This window comes from Microcaecilia unicolor, chromosome 4, assembly GCF_901765095.1.
Source record: "Microcaecilia unicolor chromosome 4, aMicUni1.1, whole genome shotgun sequence".
Classification (NCBI taxonomy): domain Eukaryota; kingdom Metazoa; phylum Chordata; class Amphibia; order Gymnophiona; family Siphonopidae; genus Microcaecilia; species Microcaecilia unicolor.
This window is the reverse complement of record NC_044034.1, coordinates 179,875,022-179,899,186: the sequence shown is the minus strand read 5'-3', so window position 1 is coordinate 179,899,186 and position 24,165 is coordinate 179,875,022. Positions and strand designations below refer to the sequence as shown.

General features: G+C 42.8%; 1 protein-coding gene across 1 annotated transcript in view; it reads right to left on the bottom strand.

Moving 5' to 3' along the window:
* The window catches only part of TRIM66 (tripartite motif containing 66), a 178,454-nt gene that overhangs the window by 19,196 nt on the left and 135,093 nt on the right, over nucleotides 1-24,165 (bottom strand). The window contains exons 11-16 of the mRNA XM_030201027.1: nucleotides 18,425-18,697; nucleotides 17,995-18,208; nucleotides 15,693-15,753; nucleotides 14,204-14,378; nucleotides 12,326-12,723; nucleotides 5,223-5,355 (exon numbers count right to left, since the gene is read on the bottom strand). Of these exons, the coding sequence (XP_030056887.1) occupies nucleotides 5,223-5,355; nucleotides 12,326-12,723; nucleotides 14,204-14,378; nucleotides 15,693-15,753; nucleotides 17,995-18,208; nucleotides 18,425-18,697 (1,254 nt within the window). The remainder of the gene's footprint in view (nucleotides 1-5,222; nucleotides 5,356-12,325; nucleotides 12,724-14,203; nucleotides 14,379-15,692; nucleotides 15,754-17,994; nucleotides 18,209-18,424; nucleotides 18,698-24,165) is intronic.

Here is a 24,165-nt window from a genome sequence, read left to right as displayed (position 1 = left end):
CCCCTAACAGCTGCTGCTCAGGAGTGATCAGCATTTATTGCTCCATTTGGTCTGTATGAGTTTACTGTAATGTCCTTAGTGAATCGTCTGTTAGATGGTTTCCAGGAGCATGCTAGGGCTTATCTTGAAGATATTACTGTGTACAGTCAGACTTGGGATGACCACCTGATCCATTTGAGTGGAGTACTGGACCAGATCAGGGAGGCCCGCCTGACTATAAAACCCAGCAAATGGCAGAAGTGCAATATTTAGGGCACAGAGTGGGAGGTGGACAGCTGAAGCCTGAACCAGCTAAGGTGGAAGCTATACAAAACTGGCCCACTCCCGAAAATAAAAAGCAAGTATTGGCCTTCCTTGGAACAGCAGGGTATTACAGGAAGTTTGTGCCTCACTACAGCATTATAGTCAAGCCCCTGACCGACTTGACTAAAAAGAGACTACCCCAAATTGTTACCTGGTCGCCAGAATGTGAAGTCGCCTTCCAAAAATTAAAGACAGCATTAGTTACCGATCTAGTACTAGCTGTACCTGATTACCAGCAAAGATTTGTAGTACAGACTGATGCCTCAGCATATGGCATTGGGGCTGTACTCAGTCAAGTGAATAGCAGAGGGGAGAAGCACCCATTGTGTATCTAAGTCGCAAGCTCCTTGACTGAGAGATAGCCTAAGCCACTATTGAAAAGGAGTATCTAGCCATAGAGTGGGCCCTCAAGAAGTTACAACCATATCTGTATGGGCGAGACTTTACTGTCATCACAGATCACAATCCATTGGTCTGGCTGAAGAGGGTCTCAGGAGAGAATGGGAAGCTACTCCGGTGGAGCCTGTCCCTGCAAATGTACAAATTAATCATATAGCACCGGAAAGGCAGTGAACACAGTAACATTGATGTCCTCCCCAGAAAGGAAGAGCCAGAACCACCCTGACACTGGACTATTGAGATCCAATCAGCAGTCTGTGGAGGCTGCAGTTCGGGATCTCTCTCTTAATGGGAGAGGTGTGAAGAAACAGTGTGTTTTAAGCCAGTAAAACATATTAGATATTTTCATGTTTTAATTATGTCCATAGGCGCCCGGTATAAGAGGCTTGGGGAGGCTAAGCCTCCCCAGCCCAACCGCTGCCCCCACCCCGCGAGCTGCAGACTTCCCCGTCTGCCCTCAGCTGCCATTTCCTGCCTTCTTCCAGCCCCACAGATCCCCCGCCCCCCGCCCCCCCCCCCCGTCACCGTCGTCAATCATCTGACATCAGCCCGATGGCCTCGTTCCCATCCTGCCCTCGCCCTACCTTAAAATAGTGTAATCCTCCTCGAGCGGGCAGCGCCAGCATTGCAAGCAGCAGCAGGCTCCAGTGTTGCCTCGCATGGCTCCGCCTTTGCGGAAACACGTCAGAAGAGGGTGGAGCCATGCGAGGGAACGCTGGAGCCTGCTGCTGCTTGCAATGCCGGCACCCCCGCTCGAGGAGAATTAAACTATTTTAAGGTAGGGCGAGGGCAGGACGGGAACGAGGGCTATCGGGCAGATGTCAGATGATTGATGACGGCGACAGGGGGAGCAGGGGTCGAGGGATTGGTGGGGAGGGAGCTGGAAGAAGGCAGGAAATGGCTGGCAGAAGGGAGATGGGCTGCTGGATGGAGGGGAGGGCAGGGGGAGAGGAGGGTTGCTGGACATGGGAGGATGGCGGGGAGGGCAGGGGAGAGGAGGGTTGCTGGACATGGGTGGATGGAGGGGAGAGGAGGGTTGCTGGTGCTGGACATGGGTGAATGGAGGGGAGAGGAGGATTGCTGGACATGGGTGGATGGAGGGGAGAGGAGGGTTGCTGGTGCTGGACATGGGTGAATGGAGGGGAGGGGAGAGGAGGGTTGATGGACATGGGTGGATGGAGGGGAGAGGAGGGTTGCTGGACATGGTGGATGGAGGGGAGGGCAGGGGGCGAGGAGGGTTGCTGGACATGTGAGGATGGAGGGGAGTGCAGGGGAGAGTTGCTGGACATGGGTGGATGGAGGGGAGAGAAGGGTTGCTGGACATGGGCGGATGGAGGGGAGGGAAGAGTGAGGAAGGAGATGAGACGAGGGAAAAGGAAGAGAGAAAAACTGCACATGGAGGAAGAAAATAGGCAGAAGCTGAGGACCAGAAATGAAGAAGAAAGGAGGAAAAGAAAGAAATAAATGGAAAGGAAGCCCTGGAAACGGAGTTAAGAGGACAGATAGCAGCAGAATCGGATACTGGGCCAGCATGATCAGAAAAACAAAGTCACCAGACAACAAAGGTAGAAAAGATCATTTTATTTTCATTATAGTGTTTGGAATATGTCCACTTTGAGAATCAGGTGCTCAACATTAAATGTTTATATTTATTTACTTATGTATGGCATTTTATCCCACATTAAACATGAATTAGGATGTTTTATGGCTCTACATGAGAATTGTGATATTATGATCCTTGTTTCATATTGTTGACGGTCTGCATTTTCCGTATGGGTGGTATATTGGTGTATTAGGTTCTGCCCAGTGTAATATGTATGGTACAGTAAGGTTCTGAGTGTATTTTTGCACAAAGTTGTGCATAGTGTTTTGTAGTTACGATTGTGGTTAGTATATACTTTGAGCAACCACTTTATTCTTTGACATATGATACATATCTAATATCTAAATTTAATAAAGGTATTAATTATGACATTTTATTTATTTATTTTTTCTGTGTGTTATCAGACAATTATGGATTTAAGCTCCACCCCTGGCCCCACCCCTAACCCCGCCCCCTTTAGCCTCCCCAAACAGTTGGGCCACCGACCGCCTATGATTATGTCCTTAAGTGTATTTCTCCTGTTTAGCCAGCAGGTGGTGTTTCTTTGCTGTAAAGCTGTTACAAGAAACTGAATGTTCTTTTCCTTTAACACAAGCAGGAAGCAAGCAGCAGTATACTTTCAAATCTTGTTGGCTGGCCTCTGATTGGCCTGGAGTTTGTAAAATTACCTAGCAATTGTTGCTGACTTTTGCTTCAGTCTTAGCCTAGGAGGAAAGAGAGACAGATCTCTTTGCTGAGGCTCGGTGAATTATATGTCCTGAATTATATGTCCTGACCTTCCCAGGTACTGTTTAGACAGTATATAGATGTTTAGTTAGTGTTATAATTGATCCATATTTCAGTTACCTGCTATTGTTTGCTAATTGCACATTTTTTGTTCATTGTTCCAGTGTGACAGTAAACCTGTTTAGTTTGTTGGCTCTGCCTGTCTGGACTGATATAGAATTCTGATGGTTTGTGTGTTAGGTCTGTGAGTGCTTTCTGGGAACTGAGGGACCACTGGGAGTGCGGCTTCTAGTAACCTAGAAATCACAGGAGACTCGCCCAGAGGCGGTTGTGACCCAGTCGGTGGGAGGAGAGTGCTAGTGTACAGCACAAGTGGCAGGTGCAGGCGGACCTCAGCTGTGCTGGGGATAGACCCTCTAAGTGGCCATAGGGTAACCCCAGGCGGGTTCATGTTCTCTAGTTCAGTGTTTCCCAAGTCCAGTCATGGAGTACCCCTTTCCAGTCAGGTTTTCTGGATATCCACAAAGAATATGCATGAATTTGATTTGCATACACTGCCTCCATTAAATGCAAATCTAGTTCATGCATATTCATTGTGCATATCCTGAAAACCTGCTTAGCAAGGGGTACTCCAGGACCAGACTTACGAAACACTGCTCTAGTTCTGCCACAGTTGTGAAACACTACCATGTTAATGTACAGTTGAACTTCTATTCAAATTCTATAATTGTCATTCTAACTGTATTTTACATATTCTGTTAGCTGATTTAAGAAAACGTTTTATAGAAATTGTGACTTCTCACTTGATCAGCATGGCTCAGGCTAAAAGAGAAAAGGACTCAAATTGCTATTCTGTGCAAGCTACAGAATGACACGGGGATGGGGATCCACAGTAACCGTGGGGGTGGGGACGGGAACAGAGCTCATGGGGATAGGGCAGGGACAGATCCAACGGGGACGGGGCAGGGATAGGGACAGAGCCCATGAGGACGGGGACAAACTTTGTCCCCATGTCACTTTCTACTTTGAAGCATCTTAATGAACTGGACTATTATTTATGTTTGATTGATGCAGACGAAAATATTTTTATTTTTTGGAAAAACAAGCAAACATGCTGGCTACAGCTAGCAAAATTTGCACGAGGGATCCTGTAAATCCTGCTACCAGCACATCTTCTAAGAAGACATCTTCTATTGCAGGAGGGAGTGTGGAAGACAGGAGAGCTAGACTGAATCCTGAAATTGTTGATGACTTCTTATTCATCCACAGATTAAAAAATCTCCCCTCTAGGGCATACAGAATGGGTTGTATTTTGTACCTCTGGACAATTTAACAGGGTTGATTAGGATTTTAGGATTCCTTGGGGTAGTAGAAACCGGCTATTGTTGGGGTTGGAAGGGTAGAGGGTGGTGGTGGTGGGAGGGTTATTATAGCTGTTAGTTGTTCTTATTGTTTTCTATTTGTAATTTATACACAATAGCTGCACAGCATATTATTCCTTTTTATGCTTTAATAAAAAGATTTAAATATAAAATCATAAGTGTTTGAGGCTTCTGCAGAAAGAACAAAGCTCACGGGGATGGGGACGGGGTGGGGACGGAGACAGGGCCTGCAGGGACGGGGACAGAGACAGGGCCTGCAGGGACAGGGACAGAGACAGGGCCTGCGGGGATGGGGTGGAGACGGATACAGAACCCATGGAGACGGGGTGGGGATGGGGACAAATTTTGTCCCTGTGTCATTCTCTAGTGCAAGCCTTAACATTTTGCTGAGGTATTGTAAGGAGGGAAGCCAGAGGCTGGTCTGGGGAGAAAAGTAATAAATACAAGTACTAAATAAATATCTGCTATCCCTTCTAATAGCCTCTTCCAGATTCTGAGGAAGCATTTTACCCTCCATTCTCAACAGTGATGCACTTTCAGAGCAAACATGAATTTCTTCCATTTGACATCTATGAAAAAATTGTTTAGGGCATTTAACATATAAGGGTGAATTTGTGCACATAACAGAACTTATCATTTCAGCTGAATAATGGTGATTGTAAGGCAACAAGTGTCACAAGAAACATTTAGCTGCCCCCACCTTCCAAATTACTGACAAACCTTACTGCATTGACCTCAATAAAAACAGAATTGACAAAAATAAATCCTATCTTCCCCTCTGCTTAGAATACTTAGACATTTATACCTACCCTCTGATCTTGAACATCCAGGACATTCAAGGTCTCTTCCTCTGTGTTACTGCAGCTGTGCCGCATATTTTCACAGTCATACTCCACCTCTGGATTCAGTAGGTTACGACAGAGTGTGCATACCCATTCACCACTACAAAAAGAAAATAATGGGGACTTCTTGTCATACTCTCCAGTCCTCACACTGCAGACTTACTGTTCAAATTCTGTGTCCCTGAAAATTTTATTTTGCCAATGCTTCTCTTCAACTAAGAAGTGACCTGTAGGATTCTGACTTTCTGACGCTTCCTTTAAATGGACTTACTTTAAGACCATCCTGAAAGGAATACTGTACAAATTAAATATTATGACCTGTGCAATCCATTATCAAGATTTCAGGTCACATCTGAAGCAAAGGCTCAATTGGTCTCAGAAGCTAATGTATATACCCATCTTTTAACAATTTATTACCTTGATAAATGTTACATCAGGGGAGTGCCAAGGAGATAAAATTTCTAGATGTAATAAACGACTGCTTCTTGGAGCAACTGGTCCAAGAACTGACTAAAGGGAGAGCTAGTCCCTGTTGTTGTAAATGGCATAGTGCAAGCAGTGGCGTTCCTAGGGGCGCTGACAGCCGGGGCGGATCACAGATGCACCTCGCCCCCCCGGTGCAGCGCCCCCCCCGGAACAGCGCGACCCCCCCCCACGACGAAAGAACCCCCCCGGGTGCACGCCGCTGGGGGGGGTGCCGCGCGCCTGTCTGCTCTTCGTTTCCATGCTCCCTCTGCCCCGGAACAGGAAGTAACCTGTTCCGGGGCAGAGGGAGCATGATAACGAAGAGCCGACAGGCGCGCAGCACCCTCCCCCCCCAGCGGCGTGCACCCGGGGTGGACCGCCCCTACCGCCCCCCCTTGGTACGCCACTGAGTGCAAGAGGTGGCGGTGTTAGGTCCCTTGGGAAACAATGATCATTATATGTTCAAATTTGAGCTACTATCTGGGATGAACCCGCAAAGGAAATTTACTGTAGCTGCATTTAATTTTCGAAATGACGAATGAATAAAATAAGGAAAATGGTTTGTCACAAACTATCTCCAGTTCAGAAAAAAATCTAAAGACCTACCTCTTCAGGAAATTCTATGAGTAAAATATGCAATAACTTATTTATTTATTTATTTATTGCACTTGTATCCCATGTTTTCCCACCTATTTGCAGGCTCAATGTGGCTTACAAAAATCATTCTGGAACAACAATACACAACACAATCTCTAAATATAATGCATCTTTTCATTTAAGAAATTAACTAAGACATATCTTCTCAAGAAACCCAATCACTATTCCATACATACTAATAGTTATCTTGCCAACCACTGTAAAACACAGCATCATACAACCTTGTAAATGTAATCTCTAACAACTGTTAAATATAAGCCACATTGAACCAAAACTCATTTTTGGATAATTGTGGGATACAAGTATGAATAAATAAATACATAAAAAGAAACTAAACGGATCCGCTGCTAAAGTTAGGACACTAAATCAGGCATGGACATGATTTTAAAATACCTTCTTGGAAGCCCAGACCAGATGTATTCCACGTATTTGCAAAGGTGGAAAGAAGAGAAAACGGCAGCCAGCATGGTTAAAAGGTGAAGTAAAAGAGGCTATTACAGCCAAACGATTGTCCTTCAAAGAATGGAAAAAGGACCCAAGTGAAGAAAATAAGAAGCAACTGTTACACTCTGTTACACTCCCCCAGAGGTGCAGCCTGCTTGCGCAGGGTATGGGCATTTGAGGATGCGGCGAGCATCATGGATGTGGGTATCTCCAGGATAGGGCGGCCATCTTGGAGATGGGCGTCTCAGGTTGTGGCAGCCATCTTGGAGTTGGGCAGCTTCAGGAAGGAAGCCCATATTTGGGCGTAGAGCATCTCCTATGATGGGGGCAGCCATCTTGGAACAGCTGCACATGTTTGAGCCTAATTCCTATACTATTTAAAGCCCTGCCACCAGTCCTTCCATGCTTCGGCTTCTATTGCTGTAGAGGTCGCAGTCCTCGTCTGTGTTCTACTGCCGGTTATCTTATGATCCTGTGTTCCTGTGTTTTGACCCTTGGATTGTTTCCTGACTACTCTGCTGTGTTGCTGCCTGCCCACACCTTGGACTGTTTCCTGACTACTCTGCTGTGTTGCTGCCTGCCCAGACTTTGGACTGACTCCGGACTACTCTGCTGTGTTGCTGCCTCCCTGGTCCCTGGACTGTGTCAGCTTCCCTGCCTGTCTGGTTGGTGGCCGTACACCCCACCGGTTCCGGAAGTCCTGGTGGCCGCCTGCACCTGGGGGCTCAACTGTCGGGGAACGGCGGTCGCTTCCCAGGTGAAGCTAGGGGTTGTCTGGCTGCCTGACCAAGTACGGTGCTGCTCCATCTTCGCCGTGCTCAGCCGGGGCACAAGGGCTCACTTCCCCAGATGTAACAGCAACATAAGCACTGGCAAGCCAGATGCAAAGCATTAATAAAGAAGGCTAAAAGAGAATATGAAGAGAAACTTGCCACAGAGGCTAAAACTCACAATAACAACATTTTCAGGTACATCAGAAGCAGAAAGCCTGAGAGGGAATCCCTGGGACCATTAGATCACGAAAGAACGAAAGGGGCACTCAGTGAGGACAAGGCCATAGTGGAGAAACTGAATTAATTATTTGCTTCAGTCTTTACGGAAGAAGATGTAAGAGATCTGCCTGTACTGGAAATAATTTTCAAGGGTGATGATGCAGAAGAACTGAAAGAAATATTGGTGAACCTGAAAGATCTACTGAGCCAAACTGACAAATTAAAGAGTAGTAAATCACCTGGACCAGATGGTATACATCCAAGAGTACTAAAATAACTCAAGCATAAAATTGCTGATCTGCTGTTAGTAATATGTAACCTGTTATTAAAATTGTCCATAGTACCTGAAGATTAGAGGGTTGCCAGTGTGACGCTGATTTTTGAAAAGGGTTCTAGGGGTGATCCGAGAAATTACAGACCGATCAGACTGAGATCAGTGGTGGGCAAAATAGTGAAAACTATTTTAAAGAATAAAATTATAGAACACATAGACAAACATGGTTTAATGGAACAGAGTCAGCATGGGTTGAGCCAAGGAAAGTCTTGCCTCACCAATCTGTTTCATTTCTTTGAAGGCATGAATAAACATGTGGATAAAGGTGAGCCGTTTGATGTAGTGTATCTAGATTTTCAGAAAGCTTTAAATAAAGTTCCTCATTCGAGACTCCTGAGAACATTAAAGAGTCATGGGGGATAGGAGGCAAGGTTCTAGTGTGGATTAGGAATTGGTTATTGGACAGAAAACAGAGAGTAGGGTTAAATGGTCATTTCTCTCAGTGGAGGAGGATGAAAAGTGGAGAGCCGCAGGGATCTGCACTGGGACTGGTGCTATTTTAAATGATATGGAAATCAGAACGACAAGTGTGAGGTGATTAAATTTGCAGATGACACAATCTATTCAAGGTTGTTAAACCACATGCAGACTGTGAAATATTACAGGAAGACCTTAGGAAATTGGAAGACTGGGCATCTAAATGGCAGATGAAATTTAATGTGGACAAATGCAAGGTGATGCACACTGGAAAGAATAATCCGAATTATAGTTACCTGATGCTAGGGTCCACCTTGGGGGTCAGCACTCAAAAAAAAAAAAAAGACCTAGGTGTTGTTGCAGATAATATGCTGAAATCTTCTGCTCAGTGTGCGGCAGCAGCCAAAAAAAAAGATTAGGAAAGGGATGGTGAATAAGACCGAAAATACTATAATGCCTTTGTATTGCTCCATGGTGCAACCGCACTTTCAGTATTGCATTCAGTTCTGGTTGCCGTATCTCAAAAAAGATACAGCGGAATTAGAAAAGGATCAAAACAGAGTGACCAAAATGATAAAGGGGATGGAATTCCTCTCATATGAGGAAAGGCTAAAGAGGTTAGGGCTCTTCAGCTTGGAAAAGAGACAGATGAGGGGAGATATGATTGAGGTAGAACGAATAGAAGTAAATTGAGTTCTGGAACTCTTTGCCAGAGAATGTGGTAACAACGGTTAGCGTATCTGGGATTAAAAAAGGTTTGGACAAGTTCCTGGAAGAAAAGTCCATGCTTTGCTATTGAGACAGACATAGAGGGGCATAATCGAAAGGGACATCTTCGTTTCGATTTTGATGTCCTCACAGAACGTCCTGATCCAGGGGCAGGGAAATATGTATTTTCAAAACAAGATGGACATCCATCTTTTGTTTCAATAATACGGTCACAGACATCCAAATCCTTAAATTCGGTCATCCCTAGATTTGGTCGTCCCTAGACTTGGTCATTTCTGATTTTCGGCAATGATGGAAACCAAGGACGTCCATCTCAGAAACGACCAAATGCAAGCCATTTGGTTGTGGGAGGAGCCAGCATTTGAAGTGCACTGGTCCCCCTGACATGTCAGGACACCAACCGGGCACCCTAGGGGGCACTGCAGTGGATTTCATAAATTGCTCCCAGGTACATAGCTCCCTTACCGTGTGTGTTGAGCCCCCCCAAACCCCACTACCCACAACTATACACCAGTTCCATAGCCCTTACAGGTGAAGGGGGGCACCTAGATGTGGGTACAGTGGGTTTGTGGTGGGTTTTGGAGGGCTTGCTATTTCCTCCACAAATGTAACAGGTAGGGGAGGGATGGGCCTGGGTCCGCCTGCCTGAAGTGCACTGCACCCACTAAAATTGCTCCAGGGACCTGCATACTGCTGTGATGGACCTGAGTATGACATCTGAGGCTGGCATAGAGGCTGGCAATCAATATTTTGAAAGATGTTTTCTGAGGGTGGGAGGGGGTTAGTGACCACTGGGGGAGTAAGGGGAGGTCATTCCCGATTCTCTCCAGTGGTCATCTGGTCAGTTCGGGCACCTTTTTGTGCCTTGGTCGTAAGAAAAGCATGGCCAGGTAAAGTCGTCCAAGTGTTTGTCAGGTACGTCCTTGTTTCTTTCGATTATGGGTCGAGGACGTCCTAGTGTTAGGCATGTCCAAGTCCTGCCTTTGCTATGCCTCCCACACGTCCCCTTGAACTTTGGCCATCCCTGCAACGGAAAGCAGTTAGGGACATCCAAAATCGGCTTTCGATTATACCAATTTGGACGACCCTATGAGAAGGCGATCCATCTTCCGATTTATGTTGAAAGATGAGTGTCCTTCTCTTTCGAAAATTAGCCCAGTAGTAGCATAGAAAGTTGCTACTAATTGGGTTTCTGCCAGGTTCTTGTGACCTGTCTTGGCCACTGTGTGGAAACAGGATACTGGGCTAGATGGACCATTGGTCTGACCCAGTATGGCTAATCTTATGTTCTAATAGCTCACTTGACTTGCACAACCTGCAATGGATTCAGCTCAAATTATTTGAGCTATAATGTTAACCTATTAGCATTAATGAACTGATTTAGGGGGTGGGGGAAGTTATCAACGTGGGCTACCATTAAGACATATTATTTTACAACTAATTCATGCTATTTTAGCACAGGTCCCATTTTAAACAATGAGTTAATAATAATAAGGGTTAACAATAAAATAATGTCATAACGGTAGCCCACATTGATAACTTCCCCCTTAATGTGTCTTGTCAACTTCTGAACTAGTATATGAATTTTGGGGAGGAAAATTCTCTTTATTACCATAAAATATTAAATACTATTGTAAAATATGGAAACAATCTATTACTCCATTTAAATAACAAATTTTCCTATCTGCCATAATAATCCATAATATAAATTTACTGTAACACCCATTTTATAGAATTGTCCTTGTGGGTTACCAGTGAATTTTGCTTTACAGATCATGGGCTTCATTCATGCTGTCCTGTTCTGTCTCACATGAACTTGTAAAATGGTCCACTCATGTCTCTGTGGTGCACAAGGGTTCAACTCTAATTCTGCTGCTGGACCCTGAATTTGCAACCTGGTAAACAAGTTAGGGATTCCACCACTTCCTTCAAGAAACAATTGCCCTTTTGTGGGGATGGAGGAATTGGGTACTGATTAAGGAAAAGGGAGGATGTGATTTGATCCAGCAATTCTCTTACTCCTTTAGGCTTCCAGCTCATATTAGAACCACAGTTGGGATCCAGTGCCATGAACTTTCACTCACAATTTGCCAGGGTTTTCTTCATCTCTTTCCTATCTCCTCTCAGCTTGCTTCAGTCTAGTCATTAGTTGGGGCTATGCACTAAAACTCCTTTTGGGACTTGCTACCATGTGCCACAAACCTAGGAATCAAACCTGGGTCCTTCCATCAATCTGCAAGATCAGCCCTTGTTGGAGGTCCTTATCTGCTTTAATATAGCTGTTGCCATCACTTCACCCAGTCACACCATGTCTGGTCAGTTATGTCAGAAAATAAATGAGAGGAAAAAACAGTTCTCTTTGATTTATTAAATTGCTTTTTTGTCATTCTTTTCACTACTGGGTCAAATTGGAGGGAGGAGTACCTTAATGGTTAGTGTAGTGAACTGAGAACCTGGTGAACTGGGCTCAATTCTCACTGCAGCAACTTCTAACCTTGGCAAATCACTTAGGGGGTCTTTTACAAAGGCGCACTAGCATTTTTAGCACACGTTAAAAATTAGTGTGCATTAAACGCTAAGACACCCATAGGAATATAATGGGCATCTTAGTGTTTAGTGTGTGCTAATTTTTAGCTCAAGCTAAAAATGCTAGCGGGCCTTTGTAAAAGGGGCCCTTAACCCTCCATTGCCCCAGGTAAAAAAAATGTAGGGGACCTTTTACAAAGCTGCGCTAAAAAGTGACCTGCGCTCTCCCCAGTGTGGGTCTTTGCGCTGATGCCATTTTTAGCATGGTGATAAAATGGTCCTATTTTTCATTTTCTCCATTAACAGCCATGCACTAATTTCCCCATGAGTGTGTGAACATTAGTGTGTGAGCCCTTGCTGCCACAAATTCTGTAGTTGGTAAGGGCTCCTGCTCTAACCACATGCTAATAGGTTAGCACATGACAATGTAGCTGCGCTAACCGATCAGCGCAGAACACGCCTACTCTCTGCCCCCAGCACTAAAAAATAAATTCTATTACACTTACACTGGAAAGCTGAGCAGGGCTGGAACATGACACGAAAGGTGAAACACCTTAGGACAGTGGTCACAGCATAGCATTTCCCCTCCATTCTTGCAGACAGCACAGAAATCCTCATTTTCAATGGGCTCACTTTCTTCACTCATGGCTGGACTGCCACTGTTCAGGTTATGTTCCTCAGGACACAGGTCTGGAGGACCAGATGGTATCTCTGAAGCTGTCTCTTCTTTTGAATAACCCACAGGGCTACAGTTAGACGTTATCGGCACTAATGATGGCAGCTGTGACAGTGGCAGTTGTGGAGGTTCATGGAGTTGCAAAGACATCTGGGGTGATAACTCTGATGCAAACAGCTGTGGTGTAAGGGATGGAGGTGGTGGTGATGGATAACTGTCTGGGTTTGCCTTGGAACAAAAGAGAAAAGTAACATATTTTACTTGGAATACCTTGCCAGTAGAATTGCAAGTGGTGTCCTCCATTACGCAATTCAGGAAGCACCTGAAATCACTCTTTTTTACTCAGGCACTTGGAGTCGCAATGTATGGAGCTGTCACTCTATAATGTTAGTTGCTGTGTTTATTTGTTTTTAAATACGTACTGTCTCTATGTTAATGTTTATCTATGTTCCTGTGTTGTACACCACCTAGGGTGAATGGATAGGGCAGTTTATAAATATTTTAAATAAATACATTTTTAATCATTTCTGAATAATATCAGTGCATGGCTAAATTCTAATCACTAATTATTCCATTTTCTTGATCAGCACAAACTTAACCTGAAGCCATTTCTATAGAGCAATCCAAGTTTTATCAATGAGTTTTATATGCCTGCACTGGTGAAAACTATGTGCATACTTTTCACTCTGCAGACTTTGCTGGATTTGCAATGTAAAATTATCCCAGAGAATATACCCGCACACATTCACACCTGCTAATTTGTACAGATACATTTTCACCCCAATATTCAGCCAGTGGTGGTGAGCGTTTTACTGCCTGCCACCGGCGTTATTCCTGGATAATCAATGCCGGGCCCTGTCCCAGCTTTGGCATTGAATATTCAGGGTTTTTTTGAGCTAGCTAACATATAGCTGGCTAGGTCAATATTCAGCCCTTGACCGCATAAGCTAAACCGCTTAAAGATAGGACTGCTATTTATGTGACCCAATTATGCAATGACGGGCTGAATATTGGTACTTAACCTGACTCTGCCTCTGGAATGCCCACAAGTTAGGCGCTTTTGAATTCAGCGCTAGCCAGTCATTTTCAGCAGAGTAATCAGTGAAGTGCCGCTGAAAATGACTGGATAGTTGTGAACAAGTGATTTGACTAGACAGCATCCATTTCCAGCCGGTTAAATCATTTTGAATATCGGCTGGGTTCTGATTAATGCATACAGAAGACTTTGTGCCAGTCTAAACCATACCTTCAGGAACACCTCCACATACAGCAAGAATAAGTATATAGGCAATGGTACAACATATATATTTTTACATAGAGTCAGGCTGGTTAGTATGTCAGCAAGACAGGAGGAGAATGGGAGAAGGCATAACGGGAAAGGTTAGGAAACTAAATAGATGCACCAGAATGAAGAAAAGCATAATACAAATGCATGTTTGCTTTCCTTATAGCAACCGAAAGTCAGCATGGGAGACAGTAGAAATTGTTATGCAATTGTAATCCTTACCAATTCAAATGAAAATCAAAATTTCGTAACAATTTGTAGTCTCATCTCTCTTGTCTAATTTCGATCAGATCTGTTCAGCAGTTGCTGAGTTACAACATATATTCAGACTGATGGACAAACGCATCCTCAATATGCACACATGCACTAGCAAAGAGAAAGTGTGAGATGACAGGAGGACAGTGAAATAAAAAGTGAACGCACTTTAATAGACATGCTTGTGGACTGAGCGCCGTACTCAATATGCAATTGGAATGTTCCGTTTTGTTCCGTGTTCTGGGGCTGCAGCTTAAACACTGGAAGTTGGCCAGAATCCGGAGCACATATTTTCAAACGCTCTAAACGCACGTAAGGGATCTTCTGCTCCTTAATAAATGCTCTAGAATTAGCAACAATAATTAGATTAGTCTATACTGCCACAAAATGATAATTCTGACATATTGTTAATCGTATTGTTTGAATGATGTTATTTTACTGTGTTTTAGCTTGAACATTTTTAACGTGCAACAATCGCTAGGTAACAATGCTAACATGTCAGAAACTTTAACACAGTTTAAGAGAATTAAATGTTGCTTAATAGTAATGCTTAAGTATGATGACTAAGTAAGTCTGTAAAGTTTCTCATTGAAATTCTAAGCGGTTGCTAAGAAAACGGCAAAATACCTCTAGTTGGTTACTTTTTTTTACCTCACCCTGTAGAATTGGCACTAAGTACATGGCATTGGGATCCCTAAGACTTGCCGCCAATTTATAAAATTGCCACCAAAGTTTCTTTTTAAGAAACAAAACCAGTATTCAAACACATAGGATAACTATCAAAGAGTAACCAGAGGTGTGTGTCTTACTGTAACACAACTAAGTCCAGATTCTTCATATCAATATAATGTAAGCCAGTATATTCACACCTTTAGATGGGACAAGCCCAACAAGTGTTATAATTAGGGCTTCTGATTTTAGGTTTTAACCAATGAATACTGACAAAACAGACCTGATACAATAGAAAAAAAAAATTAAACAAAAATAGACACTAGAAAAATACCTGGTCACTTAGGGGTCCTTTTACCAAGCTGCGATAAAAAGGGCCTTGCGGTAGTGGCGGAGGCCATTCTTGCCACGCACCAGGGCCAGGGCCCTTTTTATCGCAGTAGGTAAAAAGCAGCAAGCCTGTTTCCATGCAGCAACCCTTTTGTAAAAAGCCCCCCTAGTGCTCTCTCACCCAGGACCACACTAAGCTATTCTCCACTGGTGCCTCCTGCCCTGCCATGGCTAATGAGAGGACACTGTGGAGCAGGGGAGCAATTTTGCGCTCCCTCCATATTTGCTGCCTGTATGGTTGCACCACTCACACAGCCCTTGGTATGCAGCTGCTTTCACCCCTCTTCTGACTTCTGTGTCCTCCACTCAGTTTTTGTACTTTCTCTGCATTGATGATTCTTAAGTGAAACAAACTTACATACTTGATTACACAGGAAAAAGTACCCAGTAAGAGTACATGGGGCAGGAAAGCTCTGACAAACACTTATTTTTTTGTACTCTCAAAGTACTTCTTATTAGCTTAAAAACAAATATCTACATTTACAATGCATAAAACACCTAAGAATAGAAGCCCTATATCATGCATATAGAATATTATCAATAGAACAGCTTCATAAAACAAGCACATTAATCTAAAATTTCATAATGATTATATTACCTGATAGTTTGATCACTCTTTATGTCAACAGTAATTTCTTCTTTCACAACATTACCGGAATCTAGAATAGAACAGAAGACCATATGCTAAAAGCAGCATAAAATCGATTGGTGCCCAGAGTTATTCTTCATTTCCACATTTCATGAACTGGAATTAGACATAACACGTTCTGTTCATGCAGTACTGTTTCCCACCCAAGCAGGAAACCCATGACAGAGGAGTAATGTGAGACAGCCAGTGACCCCCAAACCCTGTGCTCAGAAACTGCCTAGCTCGCTGATTGCAACTAGGTCCTGCCATAGGCGCCCGGTATAAGAGGCTTGGAGAGGCTAAGCCTTCCCTGCTGTGCTCTGAGGGGTTTAAATTGTTGATTTACCTCCATCCTCACAGCAGGAGCTGCAGTGAAAGCCCTCTAGCCTTGTGTAACCAGTTGTAGAAATTGGTTTATGGTTTAATTTGTTTACTTTACTGCTGGGAGAGGAGGGGGGTTGGCTGGAGGTGTCCTGGGTTGCCAGGGAGATATTTAAGGAGGATGACTTCCTGACCTGCACTGAGGACAGATAGCAGCAGAATTGGATACTGGGCCAGCATGATCAGAAAAAGTCACCAGACAACAAAAGTAGAAAAGATCATTTTAATTTCATTATAGTGTTTGGAATATGTCCACTTTGAGAATCAGGTGCTCAACATTAAAAGTTTATATTTATTTACTTATTTATGGCATTTTATCCCACATTAAACATGAATTAGGGTGTTTTGTGGCTCTACATGAGAATTGTGATGATATGATCCCTTGTTTCATATTGTTGACGGTCTGCATTTTCCGTATGGGTGGTATATTGGTGTATTAGGTTCTGCCCAGTGTAATATTTATGGTACAGTAAGGTTCTGAGTGTGTTTTTGCACAAAGTTGTGCATAGTGTTTTGCAGTTGAGCAATTGTGCTTAGAATATGCTTTGAGCAACCACTTTATTCTTTGACATATGATACATATCTAATATCTAAATTTAATAAAAGGTATTAATTGTGACTTTTATTTTTATTTATTTTTTCTGTGTGTTATCAGACAATTATGGATTTAAGCTCCACCCCTGGCCCCACCCCCTAACCCCGCCCCCCTTTAGCCTCCCCAAACAGTTGGGCCACTGACCGCCTATGGGTCCTGCACCTCCCCACAGCAGAGGCCCTGCTTCAGAAGAGTTGCAGTGCATGTTGGAAGAGGGTTGATGGAGGCTTCTGTTGTGCAAAGCTTTTAAGCTTGGGTATGGAAGGGAGCACAAGAAATATTTTATCTGTGCATGGTTGTTGCCTTGTAAGTTCAAATAGAATCACAAAATAAGCGGATAGGGTCTCAGAAAAGGGTTGTCCTCCATCCCATCTGACCTTTATTCCTACTTGCAACTGGCAGTCAGTGAATATTTGTAGCACCTGCCCCCTCATCATCATAATAGGTTCCATCTATCGTTAGAGGTGCCACGATACCAAATTCCATGAGAGAAGCTTTTGGGCCAGTCATGGTTTTGAATTTACAACTTAAAGCAGTTTGGCATTTGTAGTTCCTTATTTTACCGACTGAAAGCTTCAGGTCTCATAGTGTCTTTAAGATGTGGTTGTCAAAAATGCAAGACTGGTCTTAATCGCCTCCTTAGAACTGGGCAACTTTTCAGCTTTGCATCATAATAGGTTAAGCTATTTGTGCTTGTTATAATTTACTTACTCATTTATGAGAGATCTCTAGAGAATGTCTGTTATCCCAAACGTGTATTGGGGAACTTGATCATTCAGCAGGGGAACATAATTAGTTTAGTCTGGGCATTTCTAACCTGTTTCTATCTTCTGAAAGGGTTCGAGGCAGCATCCAATATAAACCAATCCTATATATTATAAAAAGTCTAACTAATACAGTGACCTCCTAACTACATACATCAAACGAAAATCCAATAAAATATTTCTTGCTACTATAAAATTTCTCCTGACTAATCCAATATCAAAAATTTCAAAAGAATAACAAGCATCTTAAATCAACATGCTCTAACTGTTGCTCAAATAACCAAGCTTGATCAATTTATGACATTTATCACACTGGTAGGCTCTTACAATGGGCGTCACAGCTATGATCTTTCTTATGACTTGCCTTGTTTTATAGCATATGTTTGTTTAATCAGAACGAGAATTACAAAAAGTAATACAGAGATTAAAATAAAAGGTTGTTTCCAAAAACCCAAGGGCTCATTTTAGTAAAGGCTTCACAGCATGCAAGGGGTTTATGCCTTAATGTAGCCCAAAATGCCCATTGGAATACCTGCTTCACTCTTCAGGTGTTTTGTCATAGATGAGAGACAGGATGCAGCACTGACTGGTATAGAAGGTATAGAGGGAGCAGCAAGTCGCAAATCTTTCCTGACTGAAAGATTAATAGGTTCCTCTAGAATGTTTTGTGCAGGAAGAGCAAACTCATTAATAGATGAGTCAAAGCCATGAGACTCAACAGTAGAACCAAAATCCTCATCTTCAATCTAAGAAAAAAGAAACAAGTGACAGAAAACAGAAATTTACAAAATTAATCAACCTATAGCATCAATGAAGACAAAACAAAAAAAAAAAGTCAAGTGAGCTGTAGTTCCAATTTCTAAAGCAAAGAACCTTAAATCTAATGGCATGAAGCTAGCATAAGTGGAAAGGTAGCAGCATAAATATGTTTTCCAATCCCTCGGCATCTTAGTAGATCTCACCTTGCACATAACATTCCCCAGTAGTGCATCATCTGTTGCTAGGTTATCAGGAGTCCCAGCCTGCAGGTCATCCATGGCACTTATTTCCACAGAGCTGTAGGTAGGCATTGCTTCTGGCGGAACATCAGCGGAACAAGACTGACTAAGGGACTGGACATCCAGATGGCAAGATTCACCTTGCATTTGTGGATCAACTGACCTAGATAGTCTTGCTGAAGTCAGCTCCATTTCAGGTGTGTTTGAAAAGCCCATGATACTCACTGAAGCAGAACGCTGAAAAGAACCAAAAAAAAAAAAAAAGCACATTGGTTTCTAAGAGAGAAATATAAGTTGCTAACTGATATATCAGGAGGGCAGTGCAGAAATATAGTGCATCTCTTTACACTTAGAGGTCTTTTTACAAAGCTGGTGTACAACATGGCCTTAGCGCGCCCTTATGCAGGTTTTTCCAACGTGCTAAGGCCATTTGTACTGCAGCAGTAAAATGGCCGATTTTCTATTTTCAATGAAAAGACTGAATTTTTGGTAATAACCAATTTGTTTGACCATGATCCCTGCAGCAATTTTAGCATTGACTGTGTTTCATATCCTTTGGAGCCCACTCTAAAAATTTAGGGGTTGTTGTTGATCAGCACAACCTTTGAATCTCAGGTGTCCTTGGTGGTTACGAAATCTTTTAAATTACTTTGGAAGCTGAAGGGCATTAGGCCCCTTTTTTTCAATTGATATTTTCGGATTACTTGTCCAATCTCTTGTTTTGTCCCAATTTGATTATTGTAATTCCATCTACGCAGGGTGTAAAGAATATATCTTAAGGAAACTGCAACATAGTAACATAGTAAATGACGGCAGATAAAGACCTGAACGGTCCATCCAGTCTACCCAACAAGATAAACTCATTTTACATGGTATGTAATACTTTATATGTATATCCGAGTTTGATTTGTCCATGCCTTTCTCAGGGCACAGACCATAGAAGTCCACCCTGCACCGGTTTTATTCTCCAAATACCGGCGTCGCCACCCAATGTCCGCTAAGATTCCATAGATCCATTCCTTCTAAACAGGATTCCTTTGTGTTTATCCCACGCATGTTTGAATTCCATTACCGTTTTCATCTCCAACACCTCCCGTGGGAGGGCATTCCACGTATCCACCACCCTCTCCGTGAAAAAATACTTCCTGACATTACTCCTGAGTCTGCCCCCCTGCAACCTCAATTCATGTCCTCTAGTTCTACCACCTTCCCGTCTCTGGAAATGTTTCTTATGCGGATTAATGCCTTTCAAATATTTGAACGTCTGTATCATGTCACCCCTGTTTCTCCTTTCCTCCAAGGTATACATGTTCAGGTCGGCAAGTCTCTCCTCGTACGGTTTGCAACGCAAATCCCATACCATTTTCGTAGCTTTTCTTTGCACCGCTTCCAGTCCTTTTACATCTTTAGCCAGATACGGCCTCCAAAACTGAACACAATACTCCAAGCGGGGCCTCACCAAAGACTTGTATAGGGGCATCAACACCTCCTTTCTTCTGCTGTCATTCTTCTAAGTGACTGCTTGCTGGGTGGGAACTCGCATGAGCGAGGGTCGGAAACTGCACCACAGAACTTCAAAGTGGTGGTTGTGGTGCGGTTTCCGACCCTCGCTCATGTGAGTTCCCACCTGGCAAGCAGTCACTTAGAAGAATGACAGTGAAAAGATGATTCCTCCTGAGGAAGAGTATTGAAATGTGGTCCAGCATCGGGGAATTGTGGTGAATATGAAAAGTATCTGCCTTGAAGGTAGTTTTAGTCACCCTTCACCCGTGACCTGCAACTGGTTATAAAAATTGAAAACTGGCAATGTACCATCCAAGTTCAGCAGATGTATTCATTTTGAGCGTTAATGATCACAGCGGTTGATTTTGACTGCTGTGAGTCACACCGGCTGTGCAGCACAAGCAAGGATATGCTTTGTGCCACATGAACTCATGATCAGCGCTATTGAATGCGCTCACAGAAAGAACAGTACATAAGAAGATAAGTGCCAGTTTATTTGTGATGGACATTTGTTGATGGACATTTGTACACTGTAATAGTCATATTACATGAATTACATTTATGATGTTTAATTACATTTACTTTGCACTGGTTGTTACCGCTGGTGAAGTGTGAATGGTGAATGAATGGTGGTGTATTTATATGTGTTTTGTTTGGTTTGTAAAGACAATAGATGCAATACAAGTTGTATTTGTGATATAATTCTTGAGTCTTAATGTGCACATTTATGATATGACTCTGGTGGTTTAGCATTTCCCCTAGTTTGTAAGTTTTGTTATTAAATTTTAACTGCCAGACCCTCAACCTAACTTTCGGAGATCCCTTCTCATCGTTTCTACTCCCTCCAGGATATCCATTCTATTGGCTATCTTTGTGTCATTCGCAAAAAGGCAAACCTTTCCTTCCAACCCTTCAGCAATATCTCTCACAAATTTATTAAACAAAATGGGCCCCAGCACCGACCCCTGAGGAACCCCACTGCTCACCATCCTTTCCTCCGAGCGGATTCCATTTACCACCACCCTCTGCCACCTGTCGGTCAACCAGTTTTCTATCCAGTTCACTATCCAGCAAACTGCCCAAAATACTACAGCTAAACTTGTCATGCATGTACCATGCTTTGAGAGGGCCACTCCTTTGCAGATACATTTGCATTGGCTTCCCATTAGGGCCAGGATTGTATTCAAACTCTGTGCTCTTATATTTCAGATTTTGTATGGTGTTGCTCCTGACTATATGTTGCTCCTTGTTACTTTGCCTACTCACAATTCAATCTTTGATGCAAGAGACTACCTGCGTCTTCATTTTCCTACCTGTAAGAAAGTAGTTTATAAATCTATATATTCAGCTACTTTTTCATACCAAGGTACTAAATGGTAGAATTCCTTGCCGAAAAATATAAGATCCCAACTTGATTATTTGGTTTTTCATAAGTTTTTGAAATCTTCTCTTTTCAAAACATTTCTCTCAATTGATCCTGGTGCCTACTCTCCCCATTATGCTTTATTATTGAATTATTTATATATTTGCTACTCTTTCCTAATTGATATTTGTTTCATATTTTGTAATGACTTATTTTTAGCATGTTAGCCACACTGAACATGAAATTGTACGGGAAAATGTGGGGTATAAATGTCATAAATAAATAATTGTGCACTGTCACCATTAGCACACAGCCATTAAAATCAAGTAATGCAAGAGCTCTTACCACCACCCATTTTGTAGGTGGTGAGGGTTCATGCGGTAATCCTGCACTAATCATTCGGTGTGCAATTATATAGGTGCACTAACTGATTAGCACAGACACGCCCCCTCAATCAAAAAATATAAAATACTTTTCAGCTTGTTGGTAGCACATGCACATTTGGGACTTACTACAGGTTGCCTGAGTGCATCCCATGATAAGCCATTTTAAGCTGTGGTAAGTGCTAGAGCATACTACAGCTTTGTAAAAGGAACCCTTAATGAGGCATCCAAGCTACAAAGGGCTTACTGATATCCATTCTACAAAAACCTTGTAATTTACCAAAGGGCTTTCCAAATCATAATGGTGAAGCCCCACACCAGATAAATATTTTGCTGAATCTCACAGGAACTAAACAATGGCTGTCTTGCTCTGCTCAAGGAATTGATTCATCTCAATCTCTATAGTGTTAAAAAATATATATTGTATTGGATGTCACTCAAACTGAAGGTTCAGTTTGTGGAACCCATTTTTCACAGTCATGCTGCCAATGGAGAATATACCTGTGTTAACCACCTCTAAAAAAGGGATGCACCTACTTTTGCTGCTTAAAGAATCCCAGTAGCTGGAATACTTCTTTAGCCAAGTTTCCCACGTTCCCAAGTTATTTCAAACAGAGCAGACCAGATGCATCAATTCGTCTTTTTCTGCTGTCATCTGCAAAGCTGCTATGCTCCACAATATAAGCAGCAAATACTATCAGAAGTAGTTTGAATGAAAAAGGGAGAAGGGAGATGAGACAATAGTTGAAAGGACAGGTAGGGTCCAGTGATGTTTTTTGAGAAGTGATGTTCATTGCAATGAAATGTGATGGACTGAGGATATGAGAAATGGTGACAAGAGGAGAGACAGAGCTGAATAGAGAGGTGGGAATGGGATCAGATGAACAAGTAGTAGTTTTGAGGAGGAGAAAAGATAATATGCAGTTTTCTGTGACTTTAGAAAAGGAAAAAAGAGTGGCAAAGGTTGAAGGAAAGTTGTGAGAATGAAGTGGGGAAGAGGATATGGAGATGACCTGGTGGAGAATTCAAGATTAACTTTGTAAATCTTGTCATGGAAGTCTCAGTCATAGTCTGGCAGAGGGTGAAGGGGGGTTGGAGGTGGAGACACTTTGAGGAGGGAGTTCAGTATGACAAGAGTTGGAGGCAACAGAGTTTCTCAAATGGACATAGTGATCATGTTTGGTAAGTGCCAAATCAGATTGGAAGGAGGTTGGAAAGAATTTGAAATGTATAAAGTCAGCATGAGCACACGATTTTTGCCAAGAGCGCTTAGCAGCAGTAGGAAGGTAGTGGATTCTGGAGGTCAGCCAAGGCTAGGGTTTGGTATGCCTTACAGAACGTGGAATAGGAGGACTGCGAGTGTTTAGAACACAGGACAGAATATTCTATGAGGACAAGCAGGCTTATAATTCTCACAAGTGGGTGATACTGACCTGCGTCGCCCAGTCCAGAATTTTCCAAAGTCTAACGAGAGCTTTGAGGAGTACGAGACATGCTCCATTGCACATCTGCAAGTACCTTCCTGCCCACCGCAAGAACGCTGTTTTTTTCCCATCTCCTCACATCGCTCGGTCCTAGAAAGTTTTTTTGTGCCTTTGGCTATTTTTTCATTTATTTTTCGTCCTTAATTGTGTTCCTCTTGAGGAACCTCTGTCCTTTTATTTTTCCCTTTAAGTTTTAGTGATTTTGCCCAGTTGTAAGTTTCCTTTTGTTTTCCATTGTCATCAGGTCGCTCTTAGGCTTTGACTTCAGCCGGGAACTTTCTCTTTCATTTTTGCTGTACCTTGCCCCTTTTGCAGGCACCATTGCTTCATTTAAATTAGCCAAGTAAGTTTTCCCTTCTATGTCCACAAAGGTTCCCAGTGGCTTCAAGCACTGTACCTGGTGCAATCGGACAGTCTCTGGGAAAGACACCTATTCTTAGTGTCTACAGTGTCTTGAGCCCGACCATAGCCCCACTAACTGTGTTCTCTGTCTTCACATGAAGAAGAGAACCCAGATTTCCAGAGAGGCTCCACTATACTGATATAAAAGGGGGGATTGGGATCCACAGGTCGCTAGAGTACACACAACAATAGAATCCCAAAAAGATTAAGATATATATAAACTTGTGCCTGAGGGAAAACCATGAAATTGGTTTCTAATGAAGGAAAAACGGCCTCAAAGAGCTCCAGGATACAAGATCTCTATAGAACTAACCGGATCTGTATGATCCTCTCTTCATCATTGGCCATAAAAAAACCTTATTGAATTGAGTATTACCCACAAAATACACTTTACTATTAATCTTCTCTGCAATATCTCCATACAAAAACAACTCCCAGGCTCAAGTAGCATCAAGTGAGCTTAAATGAAAAAAGGACACTTCTCAATGCAAGTGCCAGTAGGCTTTTTTTGAGCCCGTTCGTCGAGTCTGTGTACAGCTGATGTACTGCTCACTATATCGGTAGTGTTTT